At 31.7% G+C, this 14,176-nt stretch overlaps 1 protein-coding gene across 16 annotated transcripts in view; it reads right to left on the bottom strand.

The window, feature by feature from the left end:
* The window catches only part of LOC127729609 (centriolin-like), a 97,389-nt gene that overhangs the window by 41,325 nt on the left and 41,888 nt on the right, over positions 1–14,176 (bottom strand). For 13 of the 16 annotated variants that reach the window (XM_052237437.1, XM_052237443.1, XM_052237449.1 and 10 more), the window contains 8 exons: positions 13,702–13,812; positions 12,917–13,064; positions 11,603–11,626; positions 10,954–11,067; positions 10,535–10,701; positions 9,828–9,941; positions 8,302–8,539; positions 6,954–7,661 (listed from right to left, as the gene is read on the bottom strand). In XM_052237437.1, the coding sequence (XP_052093397.1) occupies positions 6,954–7,661; positions 8,302–8,539; positions 9,828–9,941; positions 10,535–10,701; positions 10,954–11,067; positions 11,603–11,626; positions 12,917–13,064; positions 13,702–13,812 (1,624 nt within the window). Of the gene's footprint in view, positions 1–6,953; positions 7,662–8,301; positions 8,540–9,827; positions 9,942–10,534; positions 10,702–10,953; positions 11,068–11,602; positions 11,627–12,487; positions 12,509–12,916; positions 13,065–13,701; positions 13,813–14,176 lie in introns of all 16 variants that reach the window. The other 3 variants (XM_052237438.1, XM_052237447.1, XM_052237442.1) reach the window with 3 other exon arrangements.

Genomic DNA, 14,176 nt, shown 5'->3' with positions numbered 1-14,176 from the left:
CTATGAAATCTGAACCAACGATGAATGTGTCAAAAGAAACAGGTAACTTAGTCTTAGTCCCAATTAGATGACTGGGTTGAGCATTAACCAAGCCGTTTGCAAATGTCAATCTGGAAGTCAGCCTGTATTTAGTTTTTCACACATTTGAAACACAGTATTAAAATTTTATTGAAGAGTATTTCAACTGAAATTTTATTCAATGGAAGCTTTATAAAAGCACTGTTCTTTTCCTTTAGTTCAGGTGTGCAAAGTGATTTTGTGTCATGAAATTGATACACCATTATTATTAACGTGCAAAACTTGGAACCACAAACATGAATGTATAAAACTTTTGTTACATGGTTCTTGATATGCATACAGAATGTATAAGAAGAAATTAATAAGAAGAAATTAATATTAAATTGTATGAAAAATATCTCAGAAATTTCAAGTATTTTAATAAATAATTTAAAAAAAAATTATTATTGGAAAAAAGTATTTAATGCATAGCCTACAAAAAAGGTAAAAACAAGGAATTATTTGAATCTGGAATGATTTTGTTTCTGGAAAATTAATGAGAAATGTATGATGAAAACAAACCAAACAAAAGAGGGTTATCCATGTGTTTATTGCTAAGGTTAATTCTAACTTTCACTGATAGTTAAGTACTAACTATCCCCCCTATTTATTCCTTGTTTAGAGTGGTTCATAATTGTTCCTAATATACATTGGCAAGTATTTCAAAAGACAAGCCCATTCAGGACCAAAATATTAACAGGAAAAGTTGAAACAGAGAAGCTAACATTCTTGAATCCAAAATAAGGGCATGTCTGCTCAAAATTCATTTAATCTTATCAAGCTACTACAGGGCTCACACTACTTCAGAATCATAGGGAGAAGTGACTTCTCTTTTTGAAACTGATAGGGAGAAGTGGTGAGATTTGAAAGAGAAGTGCTCCTTCGCGCGCTGCACTACAATGTTTTGATTTTACTATAGTATAAAGGGTCATATGTAAATAATGTTCTTTTTATATTGTTCAATTCATATCTGAGTATACAATTAAATTAACAGTTCAAATTCAAAGTTGTTTCAGTTTAGGTTCTTGTGAGAAACTACCAACTAAATATCTAGCACTAAAAAGAATTTTTTTTTAGGTCAAAAAGGTAAAGAAATTTATATAATATATGAATTACAATTCAATTAAAAACTATCTTGTTTATCATGTTTATGAAATTCAGTGTTTCTCATTAAAAGATATACAAAGTTAAGCTGGGCCATAATATATTGATATTAGTAGTTAAGCAACTTTAATCAATATTTTGAAACAATCCATATAAATTATATGGAATTATATACATTTATCAATTAGATCTAACCAAAAGTCTGTTAATGCGTGTGGAATGCGTAATTTTTCCTTTTGGGATCAATATTCTTCTGTCAGCTGTTCTATTCATGCGTTCGTAATTATTATTGTAAAAATACGGATTTCGGTCATAGCTGGTCTGGTTCCGATCCGTAGTTAGTTTACGGTTAATGGCGGACGAAAGAAAATTTACAAAAATAAACGATGTTTGACAAGCTATTTGGAAAGGAATATGACGTTTTTAATGTTATAAATGGATTAAACATTTATTGGAGGCAACTTTTATCACTTTCAAATGAAGTAACAAACTTATTTTGCCGCCGAAAGTTAGATTGATGTACGCTCTCTGAGTAACAAGTACCGGAAGTGCATGCAGTGATAAAAAGTTGTCTTTTTATTAAATAACCTGCTACACACTGTAAAGTCAATGTTTAAACCTCTTTTCTTAAGAAAATGAATCGTTTATGTCTGAATTTCTTTAATAATCAATAAAAAATTGATGTTTTATCAACTTGGTAAAAATTGAAAATGTCCGATGATGAAAGCGACTGAAAGCGAGTATCGTAAACAACAGGGCGACTTGTTTTCACTTTTGAGGGTCGGGCAAAGCGAAGTGATGGACGGGAAAGCGACATCTTCGCCCTAGTCGCCTGGTAGCGTGAGCCCTGTACTATTTGCCAAACTATGATAATGGAAGATGACAAAAGACACCATATATCCAGTAAGTAAAAAACAAGTAGCTATAGACTAATTTCTGCATACATTACACAAGCAATAAATTATAATCCTATATATCTGATTTACAATATTGTATTTAAACTATACAAGTAAAGGATTATTACAATTTACTATAATCCTGATAATTTCCATAATGAGATAATTAAACCTTTAAGGATTCAGTATTTAGTAAGTTAATACTAAATCTTTCTAATTTGTAATTAACACTATGCGGTGCAATACATATAAATTAATCTACATTCATTATGGTTGAAAGAACATAGAAAACAAGCATTCTGTGAGTATTGCCTGGCAATACATAGTCCCCTTCTGGTTAAAAAATTAATTGTACTGGAACAAAATGCTAACTTGATCTATAACTTGTCATGGTGTAAACTATATAACAAATATCAAGTCAATATCTTCAAGCATGATGAAAAAAAGTGAGGAAAACTGATTATTTGAATGAATTTTCTAAGTCCAAGGACCATAACTCTGCACAAAATCATTAGACCGGAACAAAATTTGAACTTGATCTGTAACTTGTCATGATAAAGCTATATACCACTCATCAAAACAATATCTTCAAGCATGACAAAAAAAAGTGTGGAAAACTGATTATTTGAGTGAATTTTCTAAGTTCAAGGACCATAACTCTGCACAAAAATGTCAGACCGCAACAAAATTCGAACTTGATCTGTAACTTGTCATGATTAAACAATACACTAAATATCAAATCAATATCTTCAAGCACGAAGAAAAAAAGTGCGGAAAACTGATTTGCCAGACTGACGGATGGACAGACAGACAGACAGACGGATGGAGTGCAAACATAAAGTCCCCTTTGACTTCGTCGGTAGGGGACTAATTAACTGTTAAGTGTTTCCCCCTATTTTTATCCTGAAGTCAGGAACCTCTACAGTGATTTTCTAATTAGATTTTGGTTGTTTTTTTTGTTTGTTATTTAGAGAATTTGAAGTTGTCATATCTTTGATAGTTTGGTACATAGTAAAGATACCTGTTGATTGTTGTACATTGTATATTGCTTTCTATGTGTCTTTTGTTTATATATGTTGTTGGGTTGCTGTCTTATTGAAGTATACATTACATCTCCCTTTATTCAAGACTTTAAAATACAGAACTTACATCCTTAGTGATGTTTTAAATGATAGGTTGAAGGTTATTTAGTTGGCTTATGGCCTTTTCATAAAAGACTGAATACTGAACTTATGCTATGTAATTTGATGCAAATAAAACTCAGTTGCCAATACTTCAGAACTGCATGATTTAAATGACATTGTTTGACATAAAAAAAAAATAGGGAGATGTGGTATGATTGCCAATGAGACAACTATCCACCAGAGATAAAAGGACAACTATGTAAATAACTAATGGTCATATACTTGGGGGGAGTTGCTACTTCAATACTTTTGTAGTAAGGATGAGAAGCTGGGATATCAAGTACCCCACCTTTTTCATATATTTTGAATAACAAAAATGCATACTCTATCATATATTTTTTGAAAAAAAATACACCTAAAGCTATCATGATTTCTTTATTTCACCAGAGATTGACAAATATCTGATGCACTAACAACTGTGGTTTTAATCATTTCTTTCAAAAATGTCAAAATCTGTTTTAATGAGCAACTTTATCATCTACAATAATTCATCTAAATTTCTTGACCTTATATATTATCAAGAATATAAAAATAGTGACCTATTCCAGAAGCTCATCCTACAACTCCTTGCAATAGTAAGCGGCCCCAAGAGATCACATACAGCCTTCAACAATGAGCAAAACTTATACCATAGAAAGTAAGCTATAAACAGCAAAATTGTTTTGGCTCTTCTGTTAGGTTTGTTTTACTTATTTGACTTTCCAAACTTTTAATCTCAAGTACACCTAAAGAAGGTCATAGCAGACAAACATATCATGCCCACTGAGAGCAGCAATGTTTTATTACAATGATTAACAAATCGGCAAACTTTGTTATTCAGTTATTCAAGGGATAAACTAAATACCATTATCACACCTCGTCCTTTCATCAATTGTCATTGGTAAAATATTTAAACACTATGAATAGTAAGCCTAAAATTCAAACATCTACTTAAAAAAAATCCATATTTTCATCTTTACTATGTAATGGAAAGCCTAACAAGTTTCAACACTCCTCAATGAAAGATATTTTTATTAGGAACCTAAACAGCTGTGTATTAACATGACCTTTGATATACACATGATAGCTATAAACCCTTTAAAATGCTTTAAAAATACTGAAAAGTAATTACAATTCCATTGATGGACTTTTCAAAGATACATCCCTAACCTGGACTAAATAATATGAACAGCCCAAATATCCATACTCTTTAACAAGCTTTAATTTTCTATGAAGGACTATACAAATTTAAACACTTACCATAAAGAGTGAGAAAGCTTTTACATTACCACATATAGTTTTAATGCTGGAATATAAATTTTCCTCACCAATCCCCAAATAGAAGACTTGAACACTTTTTATAAGGGCTATTTCATTAAAATGTATGTGGGAGGGTAGGAAAGGACTTTCAAAACATCCCTACAACCAAGAACCATTTTTTAGATAATTTTGCATAATGATTATAGATGTATACTGAAACAAGCATTCTGAGAGTATAATTATGTGTAATACAGTGTATATCTATTTTCAAATTATAATCAAATATAATTAATAGTTCCAAATATATTTTCTTTCATTTGTCACAAACTAATATAGATTTGTAACTTATCTATAAAATGTCAACAACTTTTATCTACACAATGTAATGTATTGAAATATATACATTAATAAAAATAGATTATTATTTAATTAAAGGATTTCTCTTCATAATTTTTTTTTATATATATAGCATTCAGAAAATTAGTTAATACTATATAACAAACAAACCTGCTAAAAAATTCTTCAAATAATCTAACAAAGAATGTATTTTAAAAAATGAGTTATCTCCCTTTGTACAGAAATATGGTTTAACATAGTACTCTTAACATTAGATATGGTCCATAGCTCTGGACTAAATCATCAGACCGGAACAAAATTCGAACTTGACCTATAACTTGTCATGATAAAACTATATACCAAATATCAAATCAATATCTTCAAGAACAAAGAAAAAAAGTGTGGAAAGCTAATTTGCCGGACTTAGGGATGGACAGACGGACGGAATGCGAACCTTAAGTCCCCTTCGACTTCGTCAGTAGGGGATTAAAAAGACCCATGATCCACATTCAATAATTAAACTTCCCATCCTACCCTCCCACATAAATTTTAATGGATTAGCCCTAAGGGACTAAAGAAAACGAATGCCTCCTTAATTTATAATATCATAATCTGTAAGATTTTGGTCTATGAAGGCCTATAAGAGCTTTCATAAATACCATAAAGGTGTAATACCACCAAATCATAGTACGTCACATCCGGTTGCATACGAAAATAGGTCGAAAAAAAATATTCCCTTGAATTTGACAGTTGTAGGTAATTGATCCTTCATTTCATTGCAGTAAAACATTTCTGAGTCATAAACATATATCTTGGGTATTTCAAAGCACCATTATTTCTTTATTTGGGGTTTCAATAGAATATTTTGGAAACTTGAGGTTACATGGTTACTAAAGCTTGTACACAGGTTAAAAAAGGGGGAAAATTTGATTGGTTAACTTCCAGTGATGGTTATTTTCTTATATGCAATGAAATGTTATGTGAAATTTTTTCTATAGTACTGGACAGGATAAAACTTTACTCATGCCAAGTATTTCTTTATTTGAAACAAAGATAAATTCTGCACAATTTTTTGAAAAGTGCAAATTTAACAAAGACTAATAGGGGAAAATCAATGGTGGTATTACACCTAATATGGGAAGCTGTACATGCACCTTTGACCTTGTGAGTACTCTCATGTGTTAAAATTTCTTGCTATTTAAGTGAAATATTACAAATAATGAAATATTCTGAGTGGATTGAGTCTCCAAAATACATTTTATGAGAAAATTTCCTTGAAATAGGACTTTACCATGAATATTAGTTGACAGAACAAGCCATACTTAGAGTCTTGGGGAGCTTTTTCTCCTTATTTCTTATATTCTGCTATACTAGAAAATTTTTCCTAAGAAATACTTTAATAGATATATAGTTTTAAGTAAATGAAATTATTTTTAAAGCAATAACAACAAATTATTCACCAAAAGAGAAGTTTTTTATGTCCCTCTCTGGAACGCGGCGTAAATTTAAGTTTTACGCAAGGACTTATTGAAACCTCCTTGGAGACAGTAAACTTTTATACGGATAGTTCAAGCAGCTTGAATACTTCAATTAATCATTTATAATAACATTCCTATCATAAATGAGTGAAAGTTACCCCAAAATTTTTATTTATTGGCTTAAAAAGTAGAAATTTTGAGGAAATGAGAGGTATAAATGGACCAAAAGAGACTTTATAAGGAAGAATAAGAGGTCCATTAGTAGTATTTATCATCCTAAAGTCATCTTTTGTATCATATTCAACTGTTTGTAGGCAGATGAGATAAATATTTGATCATTTATTGGTCCACACTATATTCTATCATGATGCGGCTTGGTTTGAATTTTTCGAAGAAATTTTGCTCGAATCGCTGTAGATGTCGTCTTACATTATACTAGATTTTTCTCAAACTATTGAACTGATTATGACAAAACTTGACAGGAATGCTTGAAATAACCAGTATTACAAAGGAAAAAAGTCACATTCAGTTTATTCAACAAAAAAGTCTTCTTTAAAGGCCCTTAATTTTTTTTATCCCTACCCTTAAAAAAAGGAAGGTTTTTTCAAACCATGAAAATCTAAACACCCTTTTAAAGTTTTAAAAAGCCATGTACTTACCTATTGGACTTGGTGGATATGTTAAAGATCCATCATTAGCACTTCTTCTAGATAATGGTGTTCCTGATGCTATGGGACTAACAGGAAGGTAAGATACACGTGGACCAGGTGATCCAAACTGTGGTGGTGGTGGTGGAGGGGGCGGAGGAGGCATAGGTATGCCACCACTTGATTGGTAGTATACTCTGCCTGCTGGACGCTCGGGTGATGTGGAGTAAGCTGGCAGGAATGCTCGCCCCGATTTGTATCCTAAGGTCTGTGCTGGAGCACCTGTCGAAGGTCTGTAATTCTGGACTCCAGGTGGCATAACCATACCAACAGTTGGTCCAGCAGTCTGTGTTCCTGCATAACCAGGAGTTTGTGTGGATCCATATCCTATTCCTGGGCCATAGCCACTAGGGTGATGCCCTGCTGAAGGTCCAACACCAGAATGCGAAAAGCCCATGGGAGCACTTGCCCCTACACTGCCTCTAGTTGGACTTCCAAAGGAATTGAACCCTGGAGCAGGTGGGGCCCTAGTCTGAGTTGATCCTGTAACTGGGTTATAAGCTACAGGTCTATGTACTGGTTCAAATGCAGTTTTTGGAGCTGAAGAACTTCGTCTATGTTTATCTCTGCCACTGTGGCCACGTCCACTTCGACCACTACGTCCACTACGCCCACTTCTGGCACTTTTCACACTTTGGACATCTGGTTCTGCTGCTTCACCTGTTAAAATAAATTATCTTTCACTTAAAGTGCAAAATACTGATTTTATTGCAACATTTTTTGTAGTGTTCATTTTCATTGGATAATGCCATAAATTAGAGAGCATCCCTTCAACAATTGATGGTCAGAAATTGGGCAGGACAGCACAGAAATCATGTAAATGATTTGAAAAAGTATATGATAGTGTTTTTCTTTGGGATGCAATAAAACTGGGATAACATAATTTTATTTGAAGATTTGCTGGCATCAATTTTTTATTTGTTTTAAATATTCGTTTACTGGCGTGTTAACTATTAATGCAATCTGCAACCATCAAATAGACAATAAGCCACTTGCAAATGTTCAAATACAATACTGTAGTATCCTTACTCCTTTAAGCTTCATGGATATTTGCTCTGATATCTGAATAAGAGCAAACAGAGTTATCTGTTATCAAGCAATGAATCTCAATTCATCATTTTTATGGAAAACTAAGTATGGCATCTGTACTTTTTTTTTGCTGAAACATGTCATAAGAATGTAAGTTTTTTTTGCTGAAACATATCCTCAGAATGTAAGTTTTTCTTGCCACTTGCCCGATATAACATATATAGCTGCATTCTATTACAGTAGAGGGGGAGTATACCAGAGGACAAATTACCTGAAGTTCTTTTCACAGGATTGCCATAAGTTGGGTATCTTTCTCCTGACCTTGACCTTCCGTCTGACGGATAAACACCAGGTGGTGTTCTTGCACCTCTGTTTTCAGCCCCAGCTCCATAACCTCCAGAAACAGCAGTGCCACCTGTGGGGCCATATGCTCCTGGAACAACAGAGCCACCTGGTGGTCCATATGCTCCAGGAACAACAGAGCCACCTGGTGGAGCATATGATGTTCCCTGTGAAAATATAATAATCATTTTAAACTAATTAAACTGACTTAAAAAATATCTCACCAATTGTTGTTGTATATCATAAAAAAGAACATGAAAGCCTAAATTTTTGAATAAAAGAAATTCCATATTTTTTTTTCTCTTAAAATGTTTTATTTTTAATGGGCATATTTTCTTCTAATCTTATCTCCACACTAGACTTTTTCTTCAGCATATTATCAGTACAAAAAAAAAATAGATTGATTTTCCTTTATAACATGTAAGGTTAAGCAAACAATTTGCAAAACATTGCCGAAAAAAAACTGTGAATTGGTAAATCTGATCTTGCACTTAACTTATCAGAAAAGGTATGTTTTTCCCCACCATAATTGATAATTTTAAATGATCTTGAACAGAATGATAGCAATGTAAATGATAAATGAATTATCTCCTCTTAGTTGTTAACTTCTTGTGGATTCAATACAATTTATATCTACACTGCCAGAATAAGATATGAAACAAATTTTATTTTTGTATATAACTACACTGTGTAGTCTACACATTCTAAATTTAATTCAATGAAAAGGAAGAAATAAAATAAGTGCAATCATTTGACCCTTGTAATTATAAAAATAGTCAGAACTCTTTAATTCTTTCAACATGACTTATATTATTAAAACATCTTAGTATACAACATCTTATCACAAAATATATTTTTAAAGTTATTGCAGATGATCTAAAAAATAGACAATTTCAGCAGGTTTAACATTATTCCTTCAGTGTTAAAAAAGTGTAGGTCTGAAGGAAAAGAGTATGACTCAATTAAAATATAATAGAACTGATATTTGACAGATTAATATTTGAACATCTCAGGATTTTTATTTGATATGATAATAGCATATATTTTCTGTTTCAAAAAGCCAAAAAGTGACATTTTTATACATAATCCATTACCAATCTGATTAAAATACAGATACCGTGTCCAAGCTTTGCTTATAAGGATCTGACAACACAATGAATTACTTTCTGTTTTGGTAATTATTATATCAGTCAATGAAATTTCAACCTTCAAATTTTTGAAGGTGTGTATTTATGGGACAAAACCAGAGGATCCCTAAAGGTCTTTAAAACAGAAGGTAGAATAAAGCGTTTTCAGCTCCTTGTAAGCAAAGCTTGAACACAAGATCTGTATTTTAATCATATTGAATCCTTTGCATGTTTGTTTGTATTATGATTTTAACAGCTGAACTATTACAACAACTAGCATATTCTTCCTACACATAGATTATTTCAATTATTTGTCCCCAATACTGACCATTGCTGATCTTCCTGGTATATTAGGTGGTACTGACATTGGAGGTCCGAAATGTCGAGAAAGTCCAGGCCTTCCTATGGGTCCAGAAGCTTGTCCATGGTATTGAGTTACCCCCTGTTAGTTTAACAAAACAAAAATTTGTTAAAATCCCAACTAGCTGGATTGCACATAAGCTTACTCAAGACGAAAGAAATTGTATTCAGCAGGTCTTTTGTCTTACTGTGGATTCATGGTTTACCAATTTTCATGGATTTTGTTGATACAGGTTAACCAAGTTTAAAATGCATCAAAGTATAAATTTTCTATAGGCTGGTATAAAGACTTTGACAATACCACTAAAATACAATTTTTGTCAATCCACAAAAATAAATGATTCCACAGTATTGATTAACATATAAGTGGCTTAATTTTACATTTTGAATGAAGTTGTTAAAAGTATCTAGCTATTGAATTTAACAGCTTATTGGTCATTACCATTTGCTTTACTAGAAAACTATGTGCAACCCAATAATAAATAATACCAACTACACCAATACATATTTTTTTTTTAAATAAATTATCATCAACATTAATTTACAGCAATAGGCAAAAACAATCAGCACTGCAAACGTTGAAACATAAATCAAAATCTAATCAGCTGAATTTCTATTCAAATAAATAAAGTAGCAAGACATTCAGTCAAATCAAGTCAAAACTGCTATACATACCGGTTTGAAGCCAGGGCCAGATGGCATATCAAACTGAGCCTGAGTGCCTGCAGAGTTAGCCAACTGTGGCATTGTCTGTATGTAAGCTGACTGCATGGCTAATGTTTCCTTCAGTTTGTTAACATCTTGTCTCAGTTTCCACAATTCATCATCCATCAGAGGTCCCCCTAAAAATTAATAAACATTAAACTATACACTATGTACAAGTTTAAAGAAAACCATGATGAATAAATTCAGTTTTCATTTTAAAGATAAAATTCATACAAACCAAAACTGATCTACTTATTTACCAACCCCAAAAATAAACATTTTTTTGTGATAACCCCTGGACATTCTCTTTTTAAACATATTGTAAATATACATGGAATGGAGCAACTATATTTTTGTATTTTTTTAATTATTATCTATTATTTACTAACCTTGTCCATTGTTTTGCATAGATAGTTGATCCAATAAACTGTTGAGGTGTTCTATTTCATCTCGTTGAGCTTCTAAAATCTCATACAACTTTGACAGTTCCATTTCTTGTGCCACTGAAAATTTATATCATAATAAATTAGTTTCACAACTTTATATTAAATGATTAATATATTAAATGATTAAACTGTTTAAAAAAATACCATTTCATAAGTTATAATAAATCCATGTTTTTATTTTATTTAATTGTTAAAAAAAGGTCTTGTTTAATGTAGATATTGACTCATTTATGTTTAATAAAGAAAGCAAATGTACTTCAAACCAAAACCTCTTGTGCAAAAAAGGGGATTGGTAGTTGGTACGTCAGTTTAATAGTCAAATAGTGGAGATAGTCTGATGCGAGTTTGGTTCATCATTCAATGTTAATAATCAACTGATCATTTTGTGACATGTCTGGTTTGTGACCCTGATCAATCTATGATGTGAATAATCAACAAAATCTTTTGCATGACAAATTGACCATAAGCCATAGTGAATAGTAATTGACATACAACCAATTTTTCGTAAGATTTTATGTGAAATGTGCTACTAAATATCTGAAATATCCCATTGAAATGTGTAGCCCCACAACACCATTAACCATAAACTTACACAAGAAAGAAGTTCTTCCAGGACCTTTATAATCAAATAAACTACATGTAACTTGGCAACATGATATACAGAAATACATTAGCCATAAGTCAAGTTTGAACTGAAGGATGATAATGCCTAATTACTTCTATTTCATATATATACATTTAACAACTGGCTTGGTTTTCTCAATTTTACTATTATTAGTAGGAATTTCTTTTAAAATTTTTTTTGTAGATAGACTCAAAATATAAAAAATAAATGGAAAATGTTTCCCATGAACACAGATGAAGCCCCTCCCCCCCCCCCCCCCCCCCCTGTATGTTCCTGTACCTCTATTAATATGATAAACCCCAATACCAATAAATATATATCCTATACAGTCTATGGTAGTTTTCATATAAATCTCAGATTGACAACTGGTTAGTTTTTGAATATGATATCTGTATGTAAATTAATGATTATTTCAATATGTATGTAAAATTTCATCCTAAAACATGCTTGGTTAGTTTGTTGGTGGAAGAAACTGGAGTGCCAGGAGTTATAAAAAAATATAATAAAATTTCAGCAATTAAACAACAACTTGATGCATTGCATACAGAGACTTGTAATTGTGATTATAACAGTATTTTTATTCTCATTCATTCATATTTGCGATATTTTACTAAAATTTAAGATTCTTATCAGGCAGACATTTTAAAATGTCATTTCAAAAATTATTACATTATGGTGTGTTGCAGGATTACATTTTGTCCAGTTAAACATTGTTATGGGTCCAGGATAAACAACAAAGTTGAAAATGACAAAGATTGTTCTAGTTTATACACATCTTAGTACATGTATATCTATTATCATTTTGATAATGTACAGAGCTGACACTAAACTGGAACAATCTAGTAAACTTACCATCCTTGTCAGCATAACCTCCTGTGTAGTTTGAAATTTCATAATCAATATATTGTTACAATATTACATTCGAAAAATATAAACTTTTTTTATTATTCAATACTTTTTTACAATAAATGTCCTACATATATACACGAGGCTATTCTATCTAAGGGCTGTTCCAAAATTGATCATGTAATTGGGTGGGAGGCACTCAAATTTACTAATTGTGAGTGGTTGCATTTTCCTTAGTATTTTTAAAAATTCCAAGTAAATCGAACATTTTACATAATGGATGGTTGGGGTCTAAAAATAAGTGCCTTCCATGCTATTAAATCTGGAACAACATTAAACTTTCCATGTTGAAATCGAAAATTCAACAGACTTGACTGGAGTAATATTCTGGACAAATGAGAATCTATATTAATCCCTATAAGGGAGATAACTTACTTATCATCTGGTTGTTCATATCTGAATTTTTCAACTCATGTTGTAGATGTTGGTCTCGGTCATCTAAGATTTGACCTAAATGATCAGCAGTATACTGAGCCTGGTCTAAATCTTGAGCAATAACATGAAGTCTGGCTTCAGCTGCCTCCTGGTGAAAGAATAAAGTTACTTTAGTAAAGGAGAAAGTATGTTAGAGCTATTATTTGACCATATAAATCATATGTTAAATTTCATGATTTTCATGATTTTCACATTCAAGGTTGAAAAAGGGACTTTAACATTTAAAAATAAAAAGCAAAAGCTATTTTATGCAATAGCCCAAAAGTAGATGCTGCACTTGTAAGATATATGTGGGGGAAGATTTTCTAAATTTTTGATTGATTGGATGATTGCTGTTTAACTCTTTCAGCACTATTGGCTATTTTGTGGCAGTCAGTCTTTATTGGTGGAGGAAGTCAGAGGGTGCCCATTGACCTTCCAATAGGAAATCTGATAACCTAGACAATTAAGATTGGAGTCAAACATGTGGGATTCAAACTCACAACCTCAGTGTTGACAGGTTAGTGATACAGTAGCTGGACTATTAAGACTAATCGACCTCGAGGTTCCTAATTTTTTGAAAGGAAGTTTTAATTACATAACTCAAAATGATAACTAAAATTAATGAACACAGAATAATAATGTTTGCAAAATTGAAAAAAGTGACATAAATATTGAGGGATTACAGTTAAGTAGGGAATATATTGAAAACAGAATGGGTAATCAATTATTAAGACTCGTCTTACCCGTTGTAATTCTGCTTCCTCTTTCACCCTGGATAATTCATCTTCAAACTGTTGTTCCTGATCTTCTAAAGCTTTGTTTAATTCAGCCACTTCATTTTCTGCTGATGTTAGCTAAAAATAAACATTTCGTTTTCCTTATTTTTGGCATTACTAAAAAATGTTACTAGTATTTAAATATCAAAAAATTTGGTTACTGTCAATTTCCAATGAGTTTACTTGAAAAACTTTTACATCTTTAATGCAAAACCTTAACAATGTTGGCCCTTGAAAAATTTTACATCTTTCATGCAAAACCTAAACAATGTTGGCCATGCTTCATCTTCTTATAATTCATCTTTATAAAGAACTTTTTTTTATCATGAAAATTTGCTGAATAAGCGACTTATAATTCAAATAGAATTATATTGTTACTTACAATAAATTTGACTTTAGTGCAAATATTAAACATTAGACACACACATGTGCATATATGATA

Source organism: Mytilus californianus, unplaced genomic scaffold (genome assembly GCF_021869535.1).
Source record: "Mytilus californianus isolate M0D057914Y unplaced genomic scaffold, xbMytCali1.0.p SCAF_2, whole genome shotgun sequence".
NCBI lineage: Eukaryota > Metazoa > Mollusca > Bivalvia > Mytilida > Mytilidae > Mytilus > Mytilus californianus.
This window is presented reverse-complemented; position numbering and strand designations above follow the sequence as displayed.